Source organism: Nematolebias whitei, chromosome 5 (genome assembly GCF_014905685.2).
Source record: "Nematolebias whitei isolate Nwh7 chromosome 5, NemWhi1, whole genome shotgun sequence".
NCBI lineage: Eukaryota > Metazoa > Chordata > Actinopteri > Cyprinodontiformes > Rivulidae > Nematolebias > Nematolebias whitei.
The window spans coordinates 13,489,284-13,508,870 of record NC_056502.1 but is presented as its reverse complement, the minus strand read 5'-3'; the positions used below and the strand labels follow the sequence as shown (position 1 = coordinate 13,508,870).

Below are 19,587 nucleotides of genomic sequence, written 5' to 3'. Positions count from 1 at the left end.
CTATCTATATCTATATCTATATATATATAGATCTTAATAAAAATGTATCAGTGACTGAGTTTTGCAAACGTGTCATAAGAATATTTTATTAGTGTAATGTTAACCCCACCAAGAATATTTAAATACACTGAACCATGTGTTCAGCTTTAATGGCTGTACTCCTAAGATTTACAGAGGAAAAAACCGTGAGAATGAGTTTAGTATTCAGCTCTGACTGATTAAACGCGCAAATACTTCATTGCTCCTGTCAAACAGGTTACACTGAGTGGAGCGGTCGACCGTTCCAAGATGGCGGCCCTACAGCTCGTCAGCGCCAATATGCGATAGCGGTCAATGCTGCATCTAGTGTTTAAATGATATCTATGCGCAGCATCGACAAGTTTCGGTCAAGCGGAAGTATGCGGAAACAGACGAAGAAATCTTTCAAAATAAATGATTCGTTCTGAATAACAATAGTTTTAGTTAACAATTTTAGATATTAAACAAAATATAACTGTTTTTATTAACATAAATAAGCTTGTTAATTTGTATTTTTTTATTTCGTATAGTTTTTTTTGTTCGTGTTTAATTAAATATTTTAAACTGGATATTTTATTTCGAAAAACAGAAACGATGAGTATTTTGACAACAAAAGCGTGTCGAGTTACGCTCGATTACATAAAAACAACAAATTGAGAAGGCAATTAAACAGTGTGTGTGGGTTCTGTTAACCACTTCACGAACACAGTCTGCTCATCTGAGCCGGTGACGTAAAACTTCCTGCTCATGAGCGCTTTTTTCATCGAACGATGACTTTTTTTTTTATTTGATGTTGGGTTTCGTTTACTCAGATCCTCCCTCAACCTTTTAAAGCTGCATTGTTCCGCGATAAAAATCAAAAAAATACTCAGTCCTGCCTATAAAGTGTCAATGTGGACATAGATAAAGTTGGTGAGCAGTTTTCCCACCAGCTGCTGGAAGTCTGACCTGCAGCCAGAAGCGATGACGGCGATCGTCCGTCCCTCTGACACAAGAATCTGAACGAGTTGCAGTTTTGTTTTTAGTTCGTCACCTCAAAGAGAAGTCCTCAGACTCATGCTGGTAAGCGATCATATATGTGGATGTTTTAAAAAGTGCTGCTTTTCTTTTAGTCCGTTTTCAAAACAATGCACATTATCAGCTGTTCACCTTGTGAGGCATAAAAACGGTGCAGGCATGACTACTGGGAATTTAGATTTCCCTTTTGTCCACTCTTGCATCACTCACTGAGTGACAAGGCATCATGTGATATATGTATGGGTATGAGCATGTTTGAATAGACTCAGCGGGGTTTCCCAAAAAGAGATTTAAAAGAGGCAAACAGAGCAGAGGGTGAACCAGAAGAGAGGAGTTTGTGTTAAGTTGCTGGACAGTTTTATTCTCACTTTTATCTACAGAAGCTGAACATGGAGACGATTTCTGATGGAGTCCTCAATCAAACTGACGACTACAACTATGAAACCTACGACTATGTTCAAGAAGAAGATGAGAGGAGAACCAGTCAGATCATCTGGTTGTGTATTTTCTACTCTGTGGTGCTGGTTGTGGGTCTGTTGGGGAACATACTCCTTGTGATAATTCTGGCACAGAAGAGGAGGTCGTGGAAGGTACTGGACTCCTTTATTCTCCAACTGGGAGTTGTGGACATCCTGCTGCTGCTGACGCTGCCCGTCTGGGCTGCACAGCCTTGTGAAAACTGCCCGAATACTCTCTTCGCCATCTGCAGAGCTGTTTTTAACGTAAGTGTTCAGCTGAAAGTGAAAGTGTTCTGTAGAGCTAAAAAGTTTTTCTGTTTACTTTAAACTTTTATCAGACTTGCTTTTATTTAACTCTGCTTCGAGGAGATAAACTGACTCTGACTCTGATAAACCCCCTTTTAGATAACATCCTCTGATTCTTTCAGTTTTTAGGAAGAAGTGAGAGAAAGAAACAGTGACATTTCAAAAGATGACTAAAGTTTGTTTTCTTTCTTTTTCCAGATCAACTTCTATATCGGGATCTTTCTGTTGGTTTGCATCGCTTTAGTTTACTACTTGACCACCAGCCATGCGGCCTGGTTTTCTCACCACGGGGCTAAATTAGCATTTTTCAGTTGCCTGTTGGTTTGGCTCGTCTCCTCTCTCCTCACCGGCCTTGACTGGTGGTTCCTAGAGCCTGAGAAGGATTCACCGCAAGGGAAGGCAATCTGCGCTCAAAAATTTGGAGTTAACTGGCTGCTGGGTTTACGTCTGCTCCACCTCTCAGTGGGCTTTTTGCTCCCTGTAGCTCTCTTTGTCATATTATTTTCTCTTGTATGGCGACGACAGCAGAGCTCCGGAGCAAAATGCATCCAGAAGATGAGACCCATTCTGATCATCCTGGTTCTAATGGGGGTTTTCTTGGTCTGCTGGATTCCCTACAACATCGCCCTCATTGCTGACATCATCTGTTACAGTTCACAAGATGTTTTCAGCACGTTCCTGGAGTCTTTGAAAACAGCGCTTACCGTCACCTCAGCCATAGGCTGCAGTAACGCCTGCCTCAGGCCACTCTTGTATTTTTTACTTTATGGAAAGTTCAGGAGAAGAACACTGAACTTCTTCAAATGTGACACATCTGGACACCAGAGTTCATTATGGGAGCTGAGCGTTGGCGAAACGGCACCGTGTGACCAGAATCAGGCAGCTGAAGAGCAGAAAGAGATGTTACATGTGGAAGACTTGTCAACTATAAAGTGATCACTCAACACAAATAACTTCCTGTTGCTCCGAAGGTTGACCTGAATGATGCTCCTCCGGAAGAGGGAGTTTAGTGGATCCACGCCATGGGTTTCAGGAAGTCGGAGGACTTCTGTCAGATGGTGAAAAGTAGAGATCTATATTTGTTAAAAGACAGAAGGAAATGTGTCATATCCTGTATCAATACGAGTTCTGTAGCCACATCACAACAATATACCAGTATATACTGTTTTACATTACTGTAATCATGAAGTGTACAGATCTTTATTATGTGGCCATTGAAAGTAAAAGTCCATATTTTTATTGTTTTATATGTTGTAACAAAGCAGAATTATCAGCATGCAGTTTTTTATAACCGGTATTTTGAAACTGGTATCTGTTTTTAGATCTGAATATGGTATAAAGTTGTTTCTTTTACCTGTGTTTTTTTCTGTTATTTTTAATTATTAGAAGCTGTTAATATATAATAAAATATCTGAGTTTTTATTTAATTAGTTTTCTTCTGTTTACCGAAACCAGCAAAGAATGTGGAATTTCCACAAATGAGGTTAGCCACTCCTTGTTTACACATGTCGGCTTGTCTGTAGATTGTTTCTCTTTACGACCCTGAAAGCTCTTCTTGCTTTATGACTTAATTGTTGTAACCTGGGTGCACCGGCTGAAATGAAAGAGAACAGAAATGGAAGCTCATCTCATCTGTCAAGTGACGGAGAGCCGGAGTAAGAAAGCAGAAAACAAGCAGTGGTTTTGAAGCTGCAGCCGGGTCATAATGAAGCGTTTTGTCTGAAGCAGAGAACTGTAGTGGGCTTCATGTGAGGGCATGACTGGGAAAGTAGGTGGTAAACTGATAATGGAGAAGATAAACATCTTTCTGTGGAGATAAAAAGCTCTTGTGCTGATTTTTTTTTTTATTTATTTTTTTTTTTAACCACACATGCTTTGCAGGTCACAGCCTGACCAAGCCTCATTTTTGAGCTCAAGTCAAAAATCAGGATTCAAGTTTCAAATTTAAAAGAACTCCTAAGTGCTCGGACTAAAAGCAGTCAGATTATAAGGAATGTGGTTTCATGGCAAAACCAACTTGGAACATTAATTTATGATGCTACATTAAAGTAGCTGTTTTTGATTTGTTTTTATATCATTTTTTTAATTTACTTTTTATATGCTTTTTATATGATTGTTGTCTGTGCCTCACCTGTGTTCTTTGTTTAAAACAGTTCTCTTGTCCTGGAGGCTCAATGAGACTAACCTGTATAAATAAAGTTTGAATGAAATTTAAATAAAATTGTAGATAAATGTAAAAAAAAAGTATCATTGTTTTGGATTCAATGGTTTTTACTGTCATTCACATCACGTGGTACATGAGGTGGAGCAAAACTATGTACGCAGGGTCCCAGTTACATCCAACAAAAATACAAATTGTAAAGAAAAACAGTAAGATCCAAGTGAACTAAGAATATACTACATTTACTAAATTAAGAATACACCAAGCACTAATAAAACAAAAACAACAACAGCAGCACAAACATGAGTCTGTGTGAGCAGATTAGGACTAATGAACACAACAACATGAAATTAATCAGCAGCATGAGATCAGCATCATGGAGAGTCAGCAGCACACATCAACAACCAAGTGGCATTACAGTGATATTTTTCACAGTCCTGGTTAGAGATTCATGAGTCTAACATCCAGGGCAGGCATGGAGAACAAATAGGACAACTCTATGTATATTTGGCACTTAGGAGATCAGTATTTGACTAAGGTTGCAATTCATGTGTGTCAAATAGAAATATAGCACTTTTCTAGCTTACCAAGATACTCAAAGGTCTTTACACTACAATCTGTGCCCCCATTTACCCATTCATACAGCACTCTACTATTTCTGTACAAATAATAATCATTGCTTTAAATCATATTCATACAACCATGAGACACACATCGGAGGCAATGAGGGTTCAGTGTCTTGCCAAGGGACACCAGCATGGGACTGCTGGTGGAATCGAACCCCCTCTCCCATTGGAGGACGACTGCTCTAACCACAGCTGCCAGAAACAAACCTTAAAAATATAGATAAACTACAAGCTCAGGCCTTAAGAATCATCAGGGTCATTCAGAACATCAGTGTCAACAACACAAGTAGAAGTGGGAGAAACATCCTTGAGAATAAGAAGAGTTAAACTAATGCTAACATACTGGGTCAATCTGCAGGGACATGATGGGAATCATACAAACAATGATATTTGAACAGTTTGTTGGGAACATAATGAAACAATTATAAGGATGATGTGGATTCAAACCATAGTTTCAAATTTAAAAGAACTTAAGTGCTCTTCTTGGAAACATTAAACAGTTTCACATGGGGGATTATACGGTTTATGAGCAACTTTATTTCTGAAGACAAATCTGATTGGGAAGATTAGATGCTGGGATGGTTACATGGTGTCTTTAGACTAATTTTTAGGCAAATCTCAAATACAGCAAAAATCATTATTTTTACAATTACACAGCAGCCTGTGCTCGTTCTGACTCATTTAGCCAACACGGGTCACATTATTTTTAGAGATTAGATCTCATGATCCAAACTGAGAACTGGCTCTAACAGCAGGCGTGCATCATATTTATGTGACATTATTGGTTGTTAGTCTTTAGAATCACATCAAGTTAAGACTCTGTTTCCAGCAGGAGCCAAAGTTCATCTGTGAAGTAAGACAGATGAATGACAGTCTTTTAAAATAAATTCAAAACGATGAAAAAAAATTAAGCCTTGATTCATTAACGTTAAAGACATATGACAATAAGCACATGTTAAAAATAGCCTGGTGCATGAGAACCAGTCAGGTTGGTAGAGTAAAGCCTTTTATATCCTTTAAGACTTTTGACTAAGAAAACATCATCTGATTCTTTCAGCAAGTGAAAGATCACAAACAACCTGATCTATAAATCCATCTGTCCATCATCTTCTCCTGCTTCTTCCTTGGACAGCATGGTGGCACAGTTGGTAGAGCTGTTAAGAAGATCGCTGGATCGAATCCTGACTGAGGACCTTTCTGGGTGGAGTTTGCATGTCCGTGCATGCGTGGGGTTTCTCTTGGTACTCCAGTTTTTTCCCCACAGACCAAAAGCATCCATGCTAGGCTGATTGGTAACTAAATTATCCCTGTGGTTGTTTTGCTTGTCTCCATGTGTCCCTGTGATGGACTTGTGACCTGTCCAAGTGTCCCCCAGCCTCTCGCACAATGACTACTGGATATGAGCATCAGTGATCTCCATGCCCCAGAAAGGAAGAAACGGATCAAGATAATGGATGGATGATTCTTCCTTTCCTGGTCATGGGGTACCCACATCCAGCTATCACTGTGAGAGAGGCAGGGGACAACTTGGACAGGTCTCCAGTCCATCACAGGGACACATAAAAGACAAACGAGACAACCATTGCTCATTACCAATCAGCCGAACATGCATGTTTTTGATCTATGGGAGGAAACCAGAGAAAACCCATGCATGCATGGAGAGAACATTCAAACTCCACCCAGAAAGGTCCTCGGCCAGGATTCAGTCCAGCAACCTTCTTGCTGAGAGGTGGCAACTCCAACAACTGCTGCTCAAATAAAGAAAATATGAAAAAATAAAAACAGTTTTCTCCACAGCAGCTACTGATGAGCTTGATCAAACTGCCCCATATCCAACAAAGTTAAGTCAGGTCCTCTGGACGGTTTCTTTTTGTTGAAATGTTTCGTCTTTCATCCAAAGGACTTCATCAGTCTTCTGAGTTTGTTGTGGCTGCTCGGACTGATAAAATCTTTTGGATGAAAGACGAAATGTTTCAACAAAAGGAAACCATCCAGAGGACCTGACTTAACTTTGTTGGATGTTTTACCTGGATTATTGAGATGAATTTTGATGTCCAACCCATCGATCTGTGCTGTGTGTGCAGAGCAGATACAGTCAGAGTTCAGGGAGGAGGAGGTGACGCTGCTCTGCAGTTTGTTGCTTCAGGGGGAAACATCGTCAAGCTCAAACATCCTGCTGTTGCAACACTTTCTATTCTCATCTACTGGAAAATACAGTAAGTGCACATGAGATGTGCTGAATGCTTTTTTGTGCAACATTGTAACCTGTGATCGGAAGGTCACTAGTTCGACTCCCTGGACCGACCGACAACATCAAAATGCAGGCCGGAAAGGTGAAACACCCACACTTGCCTCCACCCTTGTTTGCCCCACTCTGGGCCCTTGAGCAATGCCCTTAACCCCCACCCTCTGCTCCCCCGGGCATCCTAAATGGCAGCTCTCTGCTCCACACAGAGAGCAGTGGTAGCTCGGTGGTTGTATTAGGAAGGGCATTGGCGTAAAAACAATTGTTAAGTCTTGGTGCGAGTTAGTTCACTGTGGTAACCCCTGAAGAAAGGAGCAGCCGTTAAAATATATATATTTTTAAATTGTACCTCAATTAATTTTGGTCAGAGCGCAGCTTTAACCTTTCATCTGTTATCATGCGGCTCAGGATGTGACTTTGCCTTTCTTCATCTTTGTTTTTTTTTCTGTTTCCTGAAACAAAGATGTCATATACTTTCACAGAAACTGACACATGCTGGGTTTTATGTCAGCATTAATGGTTAGTGTTGTCTCGAGTTTTACACATGTATCATGCATGTAGTAAAATATTTGGAAAATAGTGAATTTTGTAAGCTTTGTGTTACTGTGCACATCAAGCCATCCATCTTTTCTTAAGATTGTGTTATCTGTCACTGAGTGAGTGCTTTGTGTAGCAGAGTGTTGTTTTTGTCAGCCACAGGCAAAAACAATGTTCTCCAATAAATGTTTTTTCAGAAATGTATTTAAGTTTTTGTGAACAAAACATAAAATGAAGTTCATAATGCATTTTGCACCTTACTGTGTTTTTACACAGGAGGAACCTGCCTCAACCAGAACTGCTGGCTACTCGCCCACAGTAAAGTCGTTCTCTGAGGCCATTTGCACAATAAACACTAGCTAAAGGTGCACATGACACCCTTCAGCTTATGGTGTAAAGAAACAATCTACTGAAATAATTTTATCTCACATTAAACATTTTTATCTGTGGCCATGATCTAGTTTCTGTGGCGTACCTCAAACAGATGAACCAGACCAGCTGAGATCGTTTTGTTGTGAGTTACTGTGTCAGCATCAAACCAAAGCCTGAAATCAGTGTCAAACACTCATTTTTAGCTTCAGTCCATCTGTGACTCAGAATAGAAGATACATTTAGGCTTGTTTGCACACTAAACCCTGAACATTAAAATATTTGTGTTCTGTTCGTTATTTCCACGTGGAGCTGTAGAGGAGCACGGCCTATTTCAGCTGCAAGTAAAATGTTCTAATTATTTTTTTACAACACTTCATGATAAATCAGTCAATTAGATTTTTTTTATTTTTTTATTTAAGTGAAAATAAATGTATGATAACTGTGGGCACTAATTAACTCACCCATCCCTTATCTCTTTGCACTCCTACCCTCTGGTTCGGTGCCAGAACTGCTAAATTACCCAACATTTTTTCTCCAGGCCATCAGGGCAACTCCTCCCTTAACAAGCTAAACACGAGCTGAGCTGAACTGAAATCTACAGTGCTGTATTTGAGCAACAAGACTGCAGATCTATAAATAACCACAACTTTTGCAGCATTCACTACTTTGTACACGACACAGCTGAGTAGCTGTGCAGTGAATGCCGTTCAGTGCAGAGAGGAATGTTCAGACCTCCGTCTTGGAGAAACTAAACCACTACAAAGATGCATGCTCAACACTGAAGAGTTACCTAGGCCAAGACTCAGTGGTCCACAGACACCTCCAGGATAAGGGGCACTCTTTCGAGGACCAAAGTGTTCATATTTTAGACAGAGAAGACAGATGGTTTGAGAAGGGGGGAAGCCATTTACACCAAATGAGAAAAAAAAAAAGAGAAAAAATAACTTAACAGAAGAGGACTTCTCAGATATTAACTCTTAAAAATGTACAATGCAGCATTAGGCCCGATTCCCAGTCAACTCCATTCCAATTCCCACCTTCATGCATGTGACCGAATCATCTCTCTCATGAGGCAGACAGAGAGCCTAATGACCCTCCATTGTGTGGGTGAGCAGTTCCAGTCTAACCTGCTGGGGAATCTAATGCCTCTTTTCCATTAGTGCCATTAATAAGTCGACAACCAGGCCTCTCATAGTACACTCATCAGCTTCAGAATAGAAGTCCAGTTTTGTTTTTTTAACTTTTTTTTTTTAATGTACCCAGTATCTGGTGCTTACTTGGTACTTACTAGTTGTGCATCTGGCACCTATTGGGACCTTGTTGTATTAGGAAGTTAGTTACTTTTTACTTACAGGGAACACAGGCACTTACTGAATTATGTTTTACTAATGACTCTTCTGAATACTTTTTAAATGGTTTTAAACAATATAAATGATAAAATTATCTCCCAGAGTTTGAAGTCCTGTTGCTAAAAGTGTAATATAGAAATACCGTTACTTTAAAACGTATGTTTATTATGAAATTCAAATCATACAGCATTATGATTATATATTTTTTTTTACTTTTTAGGAGGCTTAAGATGCATCAAATTTACTTTATTGTAAAAACACCAACAAAAAAGACATTAAAGATGCAAGACATACGGGAAAGAAAAGTTGGAGGTGAGAATGCAAAACTAGAGAAAAAGAAAATCAAATTATAGACATACAACTCCTGATCTACTCGTACTGTGATTTCTAAACTGCATGTTCTGGTGTCTTTGGATTTTTGGAAATTTTAACACAATTTAAAAGCTTGCTTGGACAATTTTGAGGCATTCACAATCTCAAAGTAATGTTTTTTTTCAGATTTGAATTAGATGTTTGTCTGCTGCTTGCATCCACAAAACCTCAAGATGTTCAGCAGTTGGTGCCTAAACGTAACATCAATAACAGCGTACAGGATGGGATTGAGGCTGCAGTGCAGGTAACCCAGTGACGAGGTCACTATCAGAGCTTTGTCCAGAGATGTGTTCATTTCACATGAAGTACTACCGTTGTCTTGCTGAACTGTATCCACCAGGAGAGTGATATTGTATGGAGTCCAGCAGATAAAGAAAACTGCCACCACAGCTATAATGACTTTGAAAGCTCTCTGCTTTTGGAGGCCTTGGGTGCCACACCGCAGCTGCCACAGGATGCAGGAGTAGCAGAAGACCAGGACAGCTGAAGGGAGCAGAAAGCCCACTGCGTGGTACAAACCTCGTGCTGCTAGTTTTAAGGTGGAAGAGTACTGGAGACCAAATTTGTAATAATTGCGAACACACTCGGCTCTGTCTCGTCTGACATCTGTCACAACTTCTAAAAAGATCCAGTCAGGGATGGAGAGGAGCAGAGACAGCAACCACACCATCAAGCAGCTGGCCTGAACGACCCAGGCCTTCCTGCGAGTGTACATCTGAGTAGCGTGGACAATGGACAGGTAACGGTCCAAACTGATGCAGGCCAGGAGAAAAATCCCACAGTAGAAGTTGATCTGAAAGATAAAGGAACTCAATTATAGAGAATTTGTTGCTTTTTCAGCTTCTTTCTTCAGCTTCTTTGCTTTTGTTCATATCTTACCGTAAAAACAGTTCCAGTAATTTTGCAGAGTGAGTTATCAAAAGTCCATCCTTTCTCATTAGCAGACTGTGCAGCCCAGAGGGGCAGAGTCACCAGCAGGAGGTTATCTGCAATCCCCAGGTGAAGGATGAAGGTGTCTGTCACGCTCCAGGTCTTCCTGCTCTGAAACAGGACTCCCAGCAGCAATCCATTTCCCAGAATACCCACAACAAATGCCAAAGAGTACAGGACTGGGATGAAGACGGATTCAAAACTCATCCTCTCGGTCAGGTCACAAATATCTCCTTCTTCACAACAATAGGTGTCATCAAAAGAATAAGTGACATTTTTTAGGTCATCTATCAGGTCATTCAAGTTAAAGTTTTCATACTCGGTGTCCTCCATCATGGAAATCTAAGACAAACAGAATGTTTTCATTTTAGTCTCAGAACAGTATCAAAAAAGGTTAAATCATGTCGTCTGGACCAGTTTCCTTAGTCATTTTCCAGCCACATGGTGGAGCTGTCTGAATGACATCAACATGCAGTTTGTCCTACATACTTCACATACTTATAATTTGGACAAAAAACACAGTCGGCAACAACAAAGTTTTTTCCTCTTAATAATAATTGGAAACAAAAACAAGAATGTCTATGATTTGTGCATTTTTAATTGTTCAACTGAAAAAAAGGTAATTGTGGAGCACCAATCGTAAATATTGTATATAAATTTGTCCAAGTAGAAGCATAACTATCTCATTATTTTGCATGTAATTCTAAAACAAACAGTTTAAATACATTTTTATTAATGCAATATAAAGAACAACAAATGTTATTTTTGTTGTAACAAATAGTCTGAAATGTCTTTTATCAACTTCACTTCTGTGTCTTTGTATGTTTTTCACTAAAATGCTGCAACACATTAATAGCAAAGTAATATGCACTTTCGTAAAAAAAAATAATAATAACAGTGCTGAAGTACATTTTAAAGTAAACATTAAATGGGCTGAAGAGTAAAGCTAATTTAGAGTATAGAGATAAATTTCACAATAGTGAATTGGTTTATGCATTTTAACATATGCATGCTCAATTGTCCAGGTAGGCACATCTAACAAGGTTAAGTCTTGTCCTCTGGAAGGATTCTTCTTTGTTGAAATGTTTTGTCTTTCATCCAAAAGTTTCTTCAGTTTGAGGAGCTGCAACAAAATCAGTCTTATAAACTCAAACAAACAAATTCAGACAAACTCAGAAGGTGCTATTTATAAGGCTGACTGAGTTTGTTGCAGCTCCTTAGACTGAAGAAGTCTTTTGGATAAAAGATCAAATGTTTCAACGAAGAAAAATCTGTCCAGAGGACCTTGTTACATTTTAATAGATCTTTTTTTAATAATAGAAAACATTCAGATAGTCCAACGTAAATGTAAATAACTTACCAAGCTGTAATGTTCTGATTTTGTGATTTTGTGGGTCGCACAGCTGCACAGCAGAAATGAGCTCTGTTCAAGCCAGCCTTGCTAATAACTCAAAGGCAGGCCTCCACAGAAGGAAGCCAAAGGGGAATGTAGTCAAAAAAGTGAGAAACGCTTCACACGCATCAAGGTGAGAACTGTCAACGCTTTCATAAGTTGCTTCAACGTGCAGACTTTGATGGTAGCAGGAAAATGTTGCTGTTTGTTTTTTTTTATTTTTTATTATTGATTAAAAAAAAAGTTTTTTGTTCATTTTGAAGGTGGGGGCATCTGAAAAACAAGGGTTTGTTCTTAACTTTCACTTTACAGTTAGAAAAAAAGCAAAACTTGTTTTGCTCAACTTTGTCTGTTTTCATTCGTCAAGTGATTTGACAACTTGGGACCACTCCTAAAAGCCACATGGCTTTGGTTCACTTTTTTTTTTCCATTCAAGTTTGCATACCATCAAAACCATCCAAATCCAGAAAGGTCTGCTTGAGCCAAAGGCAGGAAATGTTCTCTGGCAACATGAGTCATTCCACGACTCTGACCCTGATGAGTCAGAGTCAGAGTTTCTTTATTGTCATTCGCACCTCATGTGGTACATGTGGTGGAGCGAAATTATGTACACAGGGTCCCAGTTACATCCAACAATAAAATGTAAGAGAAAAACAGTAATAACATCTAAGATATGAACTAAGAAAAACATCAACTAAATATACACTAAGCACTCATAACATAAAACATTGAACATCAGCACAAACATGAACATGAGTCTGTGAGCAGATGTGCACGCATGAACACATCAACATTGAAACAGATCAGCAGCAACATGAAACAGATCAGCAGCAGCATGATATGGTTTTTCACAGTGATTATTCTAGTTAAAGATTCATGAGTCTAACAGCCTCAGGGTAGAAGCTGTTCCTCAGTCTAGTGGTTCTACACTTAATGCTCCTTAACCTCCTGATGAGGCAGATATTTAGATTACCTCAATGGATTCAGGCTCAAACTTTCACAAAAGTGATGTACAGTACTGCTTTAGTGCTTAAAAAAAAAAAAAGTGTGAAAAAACAGTGAAGTGAACCATAGACGTGCTACTGTCAGAGTGTCAAAAACTACTGAAATAGTTTCGTTCACTGCTTTGTCAGTTTAGGTGTCATTTTAAAAAAAATAGCATATCTCTGTATGTTTCAAGCCTGCCTCAGATACCCCTGAAGTCTGGCCTTTTCACTAATGGTTTCAAAAACACAAAGTTTGTTTTCTCAGTCATCCAGGTATATAACAACAAAAAAGGTTGAATCATGTCATCTGGACTTCGTTTTTTTGTTAAAAAGAAACGTTTCGCCCCTCATCCAAGAGGCTTCGTCAGTCTGAGGCCTAGCCATCTGGTTGTTATATACCTGGATGACTGAGAAAACAAACTTTGTGCATATCTCTGTATGTTTATATTAGAACACATTTTGATATTGGGCTGCCATGTGCTATTTAGGCATATTTCCTTCCTTGTATCACACGTTTTTTTTTAATTCAAATGTAAAGAATGAGAAGATCTCTGTACCCTGCTGTTTTGACATTTACTTATTGTAAACGGAATATCAGTCTTTAATAAGTCATTTGATAAACAAGAACAATATGACATTTAGAATGTTTTCCAAAGAATGATATTCAGGCTAAAAATAAAAGAAACATTTTGAGCATGTTTTTAACTTCCTGTTAAGATAATTCATACCTCCATCCATCCATCCATTTTCTTTTACCTGCTTCTTCCATTTTGGGTCACGGGGGTCGCCGGTGCCCATGTCCAGCAATCACTGTGCGAGGGGCGGGGTACACCCTGGACAGGTCGCAAGTCCATCACAGGACCGCATAGAGACAAACAACCATTCACTCTCTCACTCACACCTAGGGACAATTTAGAGTTACCAATCAGTCTAACATGCATGTTTTTGGTCTGTGGGAGGAAACCGGAGTACCCGGAGAAAACCCACAAATGCATGGAGAGAACATGCAAACTCCACCCAGAAAGGCCTCCTGATCAGGATTTGAACCGGGGACCTGCTCGCTGAGAGGGCAAGCTGCTGCCTCTCTCTCTCTCTATATATATATATATATATTTTTTTTTTTTTTTTCTGGTTCCTATTTCCAAAGCATGCAGAAGCAAGGAGTTACTCACAGTACAAAGTGCTTTGAAACAATATAGTCAACGGTAGAGTCTGATTTCTCCCCATTTGTTCATGTCATTCTTCTTCTTTTGGCTTTTACCTCTTCAGGGGTCGCCACAGCGAGTCATCCTCCTCCACCTCACTCTGTCCTCTGCATCCTCTATCCTCACTCCAACTACCTCCATGTCCTCTCTAACTGCATCCATATATCTCCTCTTTGTCTTTTTCCTGGCAGCTGCATTTCTAACATCCTTCTACCAATATACCCATGGTCCCTCCTCTTGACATGTCCAAACCATCTCAGTCTGGCCTCTCAAACTTTATCTCCCAGTTGTTCAACCTGTGCTATACCTCTGATGATCTCATACCTAATTTTATCCATCCTTTTCACTCCTAAGGAGAACCTTAGCATCTTCATTTCTGCCACTTCCAGTTCTTTCTCCTGCCTTTTTGTCAATGTCACTGTCTCAAGACCATACAACATAGCTGGTCTCACCACTGTCTTGTAAACTTTTCCTTTGACCTTTGCCAACATCTTTTTGTCACAAATCACTCCTGAAACTTTTCTCCATCCACTCCATCCTGCCTGGACTCTCTTTTTCACTTCTTTACCACATTCTCCATTTTCCTGGACAGTGGACCCCAAGTACTTGAAGTCCTGCACCTTTGTGACCTCTGCTCCTTGTAGCCTCACTGTTCCACCGGCCTTCCTCTCATTCACACACATGTAATCTGTCTTACTATGGCTGACTTTCATTCCTCTTCTTTCAAGTGCATACCTTGACCTCTCCAAGTTCTTATCCACCTTTCCCTGCTCTCACCACAGATCACAATGTCATCTGCAAACATCATAGTCCATGGGGATTCTTGCCTGACCTCATCTGTTAGTCGGTCCATCACCAGAGCAAGCAAGAAAAAGCTCAGAGCCGATCCTTGATGCAATCCCACCTCAACAGGTGTGACCCAGCATATTGAGTCAAAGTTTTTTACCTAAATGTTAGGTGAAAATTTTTAATTTGTTGAATTAGAATTACTAAATCTATTTTTATCAATGTTTTCAAATTTCAAAGGATGAGATTATTAAAGTATATCTATTTACCTATATCCATCAAAAAGAGCAACCCAAAATATAACTTATTACCTGATATTGTTGGCCGGAAATGACGTCATTGCGGGAAACCCAGAAAGTACCGGATGTCAGACAAACAATGTGCCAGACAGACTGCATGAACAATGGTCACCTCCAGTTTGTCTATGTCAATCTTAGCCAAGACGACATCCATGGGGCCTAAATTGACTTGGAATATATTAAACAGTAATATACAGCTCAAACGCTGGCTACAATGCTTCTTTTATTTTATTTTGGAAGCTGGTGTTAGCTGTCATCTATCAGTTCTTTTATTCTATTTTTCAAAAGAAAAACAGGTAAAAAAAAAAAAAAAAGAAGCAGATGTTAAAGCTAAACCTGCTGACGGCTAACAGCCAAGATGGCTAGTTGTCACTCAGTCTGTGTCACATGTCTTCGTCTCCATCCAGTTGAAGCTGCGTTGACTAATCATGTCTTGTGACGTATAAATGTAGTAAGCCAACAGAGTGCCAAGACATGATTAATTGACCAAGATTCCACTGGAAGGAGATGAAGACGAAGCAAACTGACTGACAGTTGTCTAACAGTTAGCGGAAGGCATTAACAATGCATTTATGACTTTTAAATATGTGTCCATCCCTCATCGGCCTACTTAATGACCAACTGTTTTCTGTTTGTTAACAATCTATATTTATTTAAGCTTTAAATTATTGTAAAACTACTACAGATCATCCATCCATCCATCCATCCATCCATTCATTATCTTCCGTTTGTTCCAAAGTCGGGTCACGGGGGCAGCAGCTTGAGCAGGGAGGCCCAGACATCTCGTTTCACTGCCACTTCTTCTAGCTCTTCTGGGAAGACCCCAAGGTGTTCCAAGGCCAACCAAGAGACATAGTCTCTCCAGCATGTCCTGGGTCTTCCCCAGGGTTTCTACCGAGTCGGACATGCCCGAAACATCTACCAAGGGAGACGCCGAGGAAACATCCTTACCAGATGCCTGAACCATCTCAACTGGTTCCTTTTGATGTGGAGGAGCAGTGGTTCTACTCCGAGTCTCTCTCAGGTAACTGAACTTCTCACCCTATCTCTAAGGGAGAGTCCAGCTACCCTGCAGAGGAAACTCATTTCAACCACCTGTATCCATGATCTCATTCTTTTGGTCACTCCCCAAAGTTTGTGGCCATAGGTGAGGGTAGGAATGTAGGCCGACTGGTAAACAGAAAGCTTTGCCTTACAGCGCAGCTCCCTCTTCACCACAACGGACTGGCACAGAGTCTGCAATAGTGCAGATGCTGCACCAAACCATCTGTCAATCTCACGCTCCATTCTTCCCTCACTTGTGAGCAAAACCCAGAAATACTTGAACTCCTCCACTTGAGGCAGAACCTCACTCTTGACCCAGAGAGAGAAATCCACCCTTCTGACTGAGGGCCATGGCCTCAGATTTGGAGGTGCTGATTCTCGTCCCAGCCACTTCACACTTGGTTGCGAACTGCTCCAGTGAGATCTGGAGATCACGGCACAATGATGCCAACAGGACCAGATCATCTGCAAAGAGTAGAGATGAAAACCTGAGACCACCAAAATGGAATCCCTCCGCCCACTGGCTGCACCGAGAAATTCTGTCCATAAAGGTTATGAACAGAACTGGTGTCAACGGGTAGCCCTGGTGGAGACCAATTCCCACCCTGAAGGGGTCCAACTTACTACCGGCAATGCGAACCAAACTCTTGCACCACTTATATATAGAATGAACAGCCTGTAGCAATGGGCCCCCAATCCCATACTCATGGAGCATCCCCTACTGTGTACCTCGAGGAACATGGACGAAAGCCTTCTCCAAGTCCACAAAACACATGTAGACTGGATAGGCAAACTCCCTTGAGCCCTCAAGGACCCTAGTGAGGGTAAAGAGCTGATCCAGTGTCCCACGCCCAGGACAGAACCCACATTGTTCCTCCTGGATCTGAGGTTCGACCAGCAATCTGACTCGCTTCTCCACTACCCCTGAATAGACCTCACCAGGGAGGCTAAGGAGAGTGGTGCCTCTATAATTTGAGCACACCCTCTAGTCCCCCTTTTCGAAGAGAGGAACCACCACCCCAGTCTGCCAGTCTAGTGGCACTGCCCCCAATGTCCATGCGAAGTTGCAAAGGTGTGTCAACCAAGACAGCCTCAACATCTAGAGCCTTAAGGAAATCAGGGTGAATCTCATCCACCCCCGGAGCCCTGCCGCTATGGAGCTTTTTAACTACCTCGGCAACCTCAGCCACAGTTATGGCTACAGATCAGTAGAAATTATTCATTGATCACAGAAGTACTTTAAACCAAATTAAATGATCTTCAAACTAGTTCTAAACCATCTTTAGACTGAGGGAATAAAAACTGCACACATATTTGATGTACTGTACATCGACAATTTGTCATCCGTATTCACCTTCAAAGTGAACACATGAAAATCTTTAATGACCATGGTAGTTTTTCCTGACGCATTTCTATGGCAACATTGGCGGGCTGCATATGCCTCTCTGTGGTCGTGATTAATTTTTCCCTTTGGACTTTATTATTGTGTATGGATGCATGCCAGATGATTAGCGACCTGTTCTTATAGTTAAAATGGTTTTATACTTTTATAAAAGAAGGATCATTTGTTGTAAGTCAAATGACCATGTGATCAGGAAACTGAATCAAGCATACTAATAGACAAAAGATGAGAGTGGAGAAAGACATTCAGTGCTCTTAGTTCCCCCCAATAATGAGATGACATTTCTTCCCTTGACCTGGACATGCAGTACATGTTCTGTGACGGCAGTCACTGATATGGGATTACAGTGTTCCTCTATGGGCCTGTTCCCTCTAACAGTGTTTCAAACAAATGTAAGTAGGCCTATTCCTGTTTACATTTGTCCGATTTGTACAACTCGGCCACAGTCAAATCCACATTTCTCTGAGTAATTGTTTTTCAAAAACAACATGGACCATGTTGCATAACTTGCATATGATGTTTGTCAGCATATTTGGCATCACATTTGCAAGTCTTGTAGTAATAATACTTCTTGAATACCATTTTATTTATTGTTTTCTATCGCCGCAAACCATGATGACAGCACTAATTGTACTCAAAGTTCTAGCTGCTTGCCTGAAATCTGGATACTTGCTGACGTCACACATTACAGAGGTAGTTATTTTTGGAATCTTTGAACTTTGGTTGGTGCCAGCTAGCTGGTGCTAACTTCTTTTAGTAGCAGGCCACTAATAGCTTACTAGCGAGCTAGCACTAACAATGTTATTTTAAGAAACCAAACTGAATGTCTAGTGCGGACTAAAGTAAACCGAAAGCCAAACAGGCTAATATTCTTCTAACCATCTTACTTTTTCTTATTACCTACCACTTAAAGCGAAGGTCCAGTCGTGGTCAATTTGGTTAACTTTTGGCTTAAAATGGAGGACTGTAAAGAATGATCCAACCTTAAACGGATCCAAACAAACTTTGGGTTTGATGTTTTCCAAAAATGATTAAGTTAATTCTTGAAATACTTGTCTTTAAAGCAAACAGCAGCTCGAGAACTGACTCATAAATGTAAAATGATGACAACCTGCAACAAAAGGTGATGTACCTGACAACAAGACTAACGCAAAATGCAGTGCAAATGAAACTAAAACATAAAAGTTTGTCATAACGATACCTGTTTGTCTGCAAGTAAATCTTTGTTAGCTCATTTAATTTCACAGCTGTAAATGTCAAAATGAGAACACAATTGAGATCGTGCTGCTGGTTCTTTTGTTTTTGAGTTCATTTGACAGGAACAATGAGCAAAGTAAGAGAGAAAAGTCAAGAATAATACAGAAACACATGCAGCAGCATCTAGTCATCAGATAAATACGGAGGCTGACAGGTGCAAACATGGATAAAAAGGTGAAACACTCTGCAAACACATGAATGATACAAACGCCAAACCAAACAAATATAAAAAAACAAATGCAACAAAAAAAACGCTGCAAAATAAAAATTCTGCAATCAGAAAATAGAGAGAAGAATAAAACATACAACCAACAAATCAAATGCAAAGGGAAAAATGTTGCAAACACTAACACCCCCAAAACAATTGCAAACTTACTCCACAAAACAGAAATGCACCAGACTGTGAGGGCGACTCAACCACCAAATCATATGAGACCGTAAAGACGTAACAGGATACCCAGAAAAATAGTTGGAGGAAATAAAAATGTACTTCAGCTGTTGTTCATTAGTTTGTTTTAAGTGTTTTTTGGTATTTACAGCATTTTTTCCTTCACATTTGTTGAATGCATTTTTCTGTTGCATTTATTTTTTTTTTGTGTGTGTTTGTGTGCTTTGGAGTTTGCATCATCCATGTGCTTGCAGCTTTTTTCACCATTTGCAGCACACTTACTTGTTTGCTGCACGTTTACACCTGTTGGTTGCCACAAATAACACTGTCAAATTCAAATGAATGAAACTTGGTGAATAAACGCCTCTTCAGTTTTTCCAATTGAAGCATTTTCCCTAAACCTATTTATATAGCTATTATCAGTGTTATATCTTAT

The 19,587-nt window shown here is 40.0% G+C and overlaps 2 protein-coding genes across 2 annotated transcripts; one reads left to right on the top strand and one right to left on the bottom strand.

Moving 5' to 3' along the window:
• Nucleotides 1–1,424: 1,424 nt before the first annotated feature.
• On the top strand, nt 1,425–2,735 carry LOC119409683 (C-X-C chemokine receptor type 3-like). Its single transcript, XM_037676585.1, has 2 exons — nt 1,425–1,757; nt 1,998–2,735. Exons 1-2 carry the CDS (start codon nt 1,425–1,427, stop codon nt 2,733–2,735), a joined length of 1,071 nt encoding a protein of 356 aa, XP_037532513.1.
• Nucleotides 2,736–9,516: 6,781 nt separating this feature from the next.
• Nucleotides 9,517–10,724, bottom strand: LOC119409682 (C-X-C chemokine receptor type 3-like). The gene is given in 2 exon segments (XM_037676584.1): nt 9,517–10,254; nt 10,341–10,724. Coding segments are annotated over 2 exon segments (1,122 nt in total).
• Nucleotides 10,725–19,587: the final 8,863 nt, after the last annotated feature.

What these genes read in the sequence shown, in the direction of transcription:
- LOC119409683 (XM_037676585.1), top strand. Translation starts at nt 1,425, where the DNA reads ATGGAGACGATTTCTGATGGAGTCCTCAATCAAACTGACGACTACAAC. An exon ending in TCTGCAGAGCTGTTTTTAAC is followed by an intron (nt 1,758 to 1,997) that starts GTAAGTGTTCAG and finishes TTCTTTTTCCAG; the next exon opens with ATCAACTTCTATATCGGGAT.